The 6,000-nt window shown below is 58.7% G+C and overlaps 1 protein-coding gene across 1 annotated transcript in view; it reads left to right on the top strand.

Annotated features, from left to right (window-relative positions):
* Positions 1-6,000, top strand: part of XYLB (xylulokinase) — a 52,590-nt gene that overhangs the window by 28,622 nt on the left and 17,968 nt on the right. Inside the window, exons 12-17 of the mRNA XM_029938790.1 lie at positions 750-856; positions 1,931-2,056; positions 2,568-2,683; positions 3,434-3,549; positions 4,169-4,242; positions 5,811-5,907. Coding sequence (XP_029794650.1) covers positions 750-856; positions 1,931-2,056; positions 2,568-2,683; positions 3,434-3,549; positions 4,169-4,242; positions 5,811-5,907 — 636 coding nt within the window. The remainder of the gene's footprint in view (positions 1-749; positions 857-1,930; positions 2,057-2,567; positions 2,684-3,433; positions 3,550-4,168; positions 4,243-5,810; positions 5,908-6,000) is intronic.

The raw sequence follows: 6,000 nt of genomic DNA, 5'->3' as shown, positions 1-6,000 counted from the left end.
GCAGATGATCTTCTAGCCTAAGTCCGTCCCAAAGTATGTTTCTCTGAATCTCAGATTTAACTGCATCCTCCACTTTGCTTGGCAGCCCTGCCCTAAATCACCCTCCGAGGCTCCTGCTCTAAGGAAGTGAGTGTCAAGGATGTGGCCGGGGCGCCGGGCTGCCGTCCTCCCGAGGCCGATGTCCCCTCGCGGTCAGGGGACGTGCTCTCCTTCTAAACCTCCCGGTTTCCACACCCACGTAAGCAGAGGCGCACACGTCTTGGCCTGTAGCCGTGAGCCTCGAAGTAGAGCTGACGGCCCTTGTTAACTTCGTTCCTGATGACTGGTTACACCCTTGGCCATGGCATTCGATTCCGTGTTTCCTGCAGCATCTGTGTCCACCATTGTGATGAGCAAAACACGTTGAGGTCACTGCTGTTACTACAGCCACTACTGCAAATAACTGGTGGTGTTCCTCCGTGTGCTTCCGGCCCGTCCGCTCTGGAGCTGAGGGGACAGCTAGCACGTCCCCGCCACACTTGTGGCCACACCAGTGTCCTCGCTGCGACCCCTCCCTCCCGGGACAGCCGTGGCTCTGGTGTCTGGGGGCCCTGGGGGGCTGGGCTGTTCTGTAGGTGGTCGTTCGGGACCCTGTGGTCCGAGCACAGAACCACACAGAGGCTTTGGAGGGCGGGTCCCGGTGCCCCTGGTTCAACGGGGAAGGGGAGGCAGAGGCTGGTAGACAGCGGCCTGACCCCCACGGTGGCCAGGCATGATGCCCCGTGCTCTGGCCCTGGGCCTCGAGGGGGCTCTAGTCCGCAGTGTGCACGGCCTGGGGCCCAGGCTCCTGGCGGCCATCAGCCCTGACAGTCGGGAGGTCTGCTTTCCTCGCAGAATGAAAATAACCCCTCGAGAGGCAGTGTGTATTCCGTACCTCCTCCATCAGCTAGAAGCACATCAGGGGGAAGAAGGGGCCTCGTGGCCCCTGAGGTGGGCATGTCTGAGCGGGAGGGCCCAGCCAGCAGCTCTCCAGGCCCTCCTCTTGGCTCAACGCTGGAGACCCCGGGCAGGTGGCCCTCAGCCGGGTCCTCCCTGAGTCTGGCCTTCAGTCTGCTGCTGTTTTCAATGATGCGTTAGCTGCTGCCTCACAAGCAGACTAACTGAGGCTTGTGCTCTTTTCCTTACAAGAGTTACCTCTTCCCTGCAGGAATCAAAGTGTTTTTCCACACTGACAAACCAAAGGGAGGATGCAGAAATCATCCACAGTCTCTTATCCCAGAGATAACCACAGTTACAGTCTTGATGGCTGTCCTTCCAACTTGCTTTCTGTGCACGAGGAAGCTTACGTGAACTAACCTGGGCAACGCTTTTGTGCAGGATCGTCCTAACGGCTGGCTGCGGTCCAGCCGTCCCCAGGCCCTGACAGTGGCCGGCCCCCAGTGTTTGGGACACCACCGTCCCTTCTCCCCATCGGCTAGATCGGAGGGAGGGCTCCGGGCCCCAGGCCGCTGACACACCGGGCTGCGGTGCTCAGCGGGAGGGATTGAGTGCCCCTGTCCTTCCCAGAGCCCCTGTCACTCACGTGTTCACTCAGTCACTCGACATTTAGTGAGTACCTGCCGCAGGCCAGACCACCTCCAGACCTTTCCGCTCGAGAGTACGTCAGTGAGCCAGGCAGATAAGAATCGTCCAAGGGGGACGTCCAGCCCCTGCCTCCCCTCCGTCTTTCTCTTACATGTGTATCCTGGTGTCTAGATGTGGGCCCCTGGGTTCTTGGCACTCATGGGAGCACTCAATGGTGGGGAGTTCGGGCCCTTTTATAAGAGGCTAGGAAGCGTGACCACAGGGGCCCAACCCCCTGACCCCTGGGACCTTCCCTGGGGCCATCCTGAGCCCTCAGCTCACCCTCTTCCTTCCTGTACCCTGGCATGTGGACCGGGGCGGGAGGTAGGGGCTGCCTCCCACCTGGGGGTGCCTGGGGTTTGCTCCGTGGCCCTGTGTGGCCTCCGCTAACCAGGGTCCCCTCCTGTCCTCAGCGTCGCTGGCAGGCATGAAGCTGGAAGAAGGGGACATTGCGGTAAGATGACTTGTCACACGCACAGGTGGGGCCAGCTCTTTCTGCCCTGGGGGACAGCGGTTCTGGGCTCCAGGAGCCTCTTTCTTGCCTACTAGAGGGTTTGCTGGTCCCAAAAGTCAGATGAAGGAGGGGATAGGAAGACTAGGCCCCAGGACCTGCTCTATCTCCTCTCCCGGAGGGTCCTGGCCTTCGCTGAGCACGCAGGTCCCCCTGACAGAGGCCAGTCTGCAGTGGCAGAAGGGTCAGTCCCCTCCCGGGCCTGGTGGGAAAGTCCTTCGGGGAATCATTCGTTACCCAAACCCCTAGTTAGATGCAATTGTGGTTAAGTTGTAAGAAATTCTCCTACAGTTTCCGGGAGATCCTAAATCTGGTTGCTAACTTCGGACTTACTTTATGGGGGGGTCAGAAGGGCGTCTAATCTGGGGCCTACAGCATGAGGAGTGAAGTGGTGGGGGTCAGGGCTGGTACAGCCGCACAGAGAGGCGCCTCACCTCTGCCCATGTCTTCCCAGGTCAGCCTGGGCACCAGCGACACCCTGTTCCTCTGGCTCCGGGAGCCCATGCCCGCCCTGGAGGGGCACGTCTTCTGCAACCCGGTTGACTCCCAGCACTACATGGCGCTTCTCTGGTAGGCTTGGGGGAGTGCGGGGGCAGCTCTGTACCATCTGGACCCCTCAAGTCATTCTGCCCAGCAGCTGAGGTCTTGCTGACAGCCGAGCTGGGTGGGGAGGGTCCCAGGATCTGAAGTCCTTCCCAAACCTAGACTCCAATCCCAACCCCAGCACCTTATATCCTGTGGGCCTGGGGCAGATGCCGGGGCACGTGTGAGCCATGCTTTGCTCACAAACGGGGAGAGTGATAGGCTGCTTCCTAGAGTTGTTGTGAAATGCCTCACGCTTGGTAGACCTTCCACAGTGGCAGGAAGGACATCCTACCTCCCGACAGTTGTCATGGAAGACATGTGGTCTGCATCCCGATCACAGGCCTTTGGAAACCCACTGGAAGCTGCTCAGGGAAGTTTCTGAGCCTCTAGGCCCCAGGAACCGTTGGAGAGTATAGAGGGCTGTTAAGTTTAGCCCGCTCTGTTCCATTATCCGGGCAGTATGATGTGTAGAAATCACAGCTCGCCGTCTCTCCCTGGGGTGCTTCTGTGGCAACCCCACAGAGAGCCCAAGACCAGTGCATTTCCCAGCGATTCTGAGGGACCTTTGCTGGGCCTGATGCCTGAGGGAGAACCTCAGATTCTCTGCCATTCACTGGCTGGGGCTTGTGGTCCAGCCTGACCTGCAGCTCTTCTACCTGGGAGTCTTCACCAAAATACGCGGGTGCAGCCAGCAAGCACCGGGTCCCTCCCTCAGAGGTGTGTGCACTTCTGCAGCTTTAAAAATGGCTCTCTCATGAGAGAGAAGATCCGCGATGAGTCCGCTTCCGGTTCCTGGAGGGAGCTCTCTGAGGCGCTGCGGTCCACGGAGATGGGGAACGGCGGGAACCTGGGTAGGCTCTTGGGCGCTGCCTGGGTCTGTGAAGGGCCGCAGAAGGGACAGGGCCGGGGCCTCTGGGTGTGGGGAGATGAGGGCCATGGAGAAGCCAAGGGGAGCCCTACCTGTCCTTCCAGACTGGTGCGCAACCCCGTGATCTGAGTGCGGCCGGGCCGTTCTCCGTGCTGGGAGTGGAAGGTTGGGCCATAGCTTCATCCTTGCCCCACTCAGAGGCCCCGGGGACAGTGTCAGGGATGGCAGCCACGGCCCTGCCCTGTCCCGTTGTGCCCTCCGCACGTAGCCTTTTGCCCCAGATGCAGGGTTCTGTCAGGAACGGTGCCCGGTGTTGGGGCCGGCCTTCCGCACAGGGAGGAGACGTGTCTTCCTTGATCAAACCTGGGCTGGTTTCTCAGGGCTGCTTGGGCACCGCCTCTGGCCTGGGCGCCAGGTGAGAGCAGGAAGCACTGTCTCTACGTGCGGCTCAGGCCCCCCCCTAGTCCTGCTGGCGTGCGGGCACCGAGGGCGGTCCCCTGAGCTCCTGGGAGGCGCTTCACCCTGCTCTCGCCTAAGTCTTTGAGAAGCTTAGCTTTTGTCTTTGATTCCCGACAGTGAATCTCCTCCTGGTCTCGTTTCAGGGTTTTATTTTGACGTAATGGAGATCACCCCTGAAATTATGGGGCGCCACAGGTTTAGTGCAGAAAACCACAAGGTACGTGTGGTATTGGTATTGGAGAGAAATTGGCTACATTTTTGAGTAGTACATTTAACAACTGCCTATCAGATTCTGCCACTTTTGGGGTGTCCTGCATTTACTCATCTATTACTAGAGCAAAGGTATTTGTTTGTTTGTTTTTTTTTAATTTATTTATTCATTTTGAGAGAGAGCACGAGCAAGCAGGGGAGGGGCCGAGAGAGGGAGAGAGAGGGAATCCCAAGCAGGTTTCACGCTTGTCCGCATGGAGCCCGACATGGGCCTCGAACCCACAAACCGTGGGATCGTGACTCGAGCCAAAGTTGGAGGCTTAACCGACTGAGCCCCGAGGCGGCCCCAGAGCAAATGTTTTTGACGTGCCAGAGTGCATGGTAGCGCTGGGAAATCTGCAGGACCCAAGGCTGACGTGCTTACAGAGCGCAGTGCAGATCCCCTAGGGGTTTTTCCCGGAGCCTGCCGTGTCCACACTGAGCCCTGGGTGTCAGAGAGGCCATTGTCACCTTGGCCGACTTCTCCCTGCAGCCCAAGGACTCCTGTTGTGTCCAGAGCGGGACTGCCTTCCTGACGGAAAGCCCCTGAGACCACAGGCACGGATATTTATCAAGTGCTGTTTAGCTCCAAGCACTGTGCCTGGTGGATTCCTACTTTCCTCATTCACTGCTCACGGCACCCTGTGGCCCAGAGAGGCTAAATCCTGTGCCCAGGTCACCAGGGCCTGGGTGTGGAGGGGCCCCCAAGCCCCATCCTCTCTGGCCCTGAGGCCGCTGTTTGTTTCCCCTCCACCCTGCAGCCTTTCCTAGGTGGGATCAGTAAGTCACTCTGCCTAGTAAATGTTACGGTTAGAGTTGGCATTGGATTTGTGGCCGATGAAGTCAGTCCGTTTGGGTTGTAAGTGGAAGGCTTTATGTAAACTCTGGGGGGAAGGAGCTCATCTTGGTTTTCTGACGAAGGGTCGGAGAAGATACAGAGAAGGTATGCATGCTCTCTTTCCCATAAAGCCATCGAGGGCTGTCGGGGAGAAGGTAGGGTCAGTACTGGCCACGGGGGCTTGACCCACGGGCAGAGCTGGAGTTGACACCCATCAGCAGTGGCGTGAAGGTCACTCTGCAGCTGCAGCTCTCACTTAGTGAGTCTCCAGCACCTGGAACATGCTCTACTGTCTGTTTTGGTCACTGTAATCACCCTGAACCACAGGGACCACTGTGGCCTTAGTTTTGTTAAGAAGATGAAGCCCGACAGGGTCTACATAACTCACGTGAGGTCACAGCTGGACCCTGGGTGGCCCGAGACTAGCTCTCTGATGCTCCCTTCCTCCAAAGCGAGGATGCGTGAGGCTGGGAGCATGTGCGTGCGTGATGTGTTTGTGTGAGCGTGTGTCACAGGTGCTCAGCTGACTAGGGACCTGGCTGAGTGTGAGCCGCACTGGAGGTGTGAGGCATGATTTCCGAATCTGGGTTATCATTTAAACAGCACGCACACGCGCACACACACACGCACCCACACACACACACAATGAAGGGAAAACAAGGGGCCTTCACTCTGTGCCTGCTCTCTCTTGGGGACAGGTCCCAGCATTCCCCAGGGAGGTGGAGATCCGAGCCCTGATCGAAGGGCAGTTCATGGCCAAGAGGACTCACGCCGAGGGCCTGGGCTACCGCGTCCGTAAGTGAGCTGCTGCATTTTGGGGTGCAGGCCCTCCTGCCTGAGGCGCCTGAGACCCTTCCCGCCTCGAGGCCAGGCCTCACGGGCTTGTTG

Source organism: Suricata suricatta, chromosome 5 (assembly GCF_006229205.1).
Source record: "Suricata suricatta isolate VVHF042 chromosome 5, meerkat_22Aug2017_6uvM2_HiC, whole genome shotgun sequence".
NCBI classification, from domain to species: Eukaryota; Metazoa; Chordata; class Mammalia; order Carnivora; family Herpestidae; genus Suricata; species Suricata suricatta.
The sequence above is the reverse complement of the archived record's forward strand: the minus strand, read 5'-3'. Positions and strand labels throughout refer to the sequence as shown.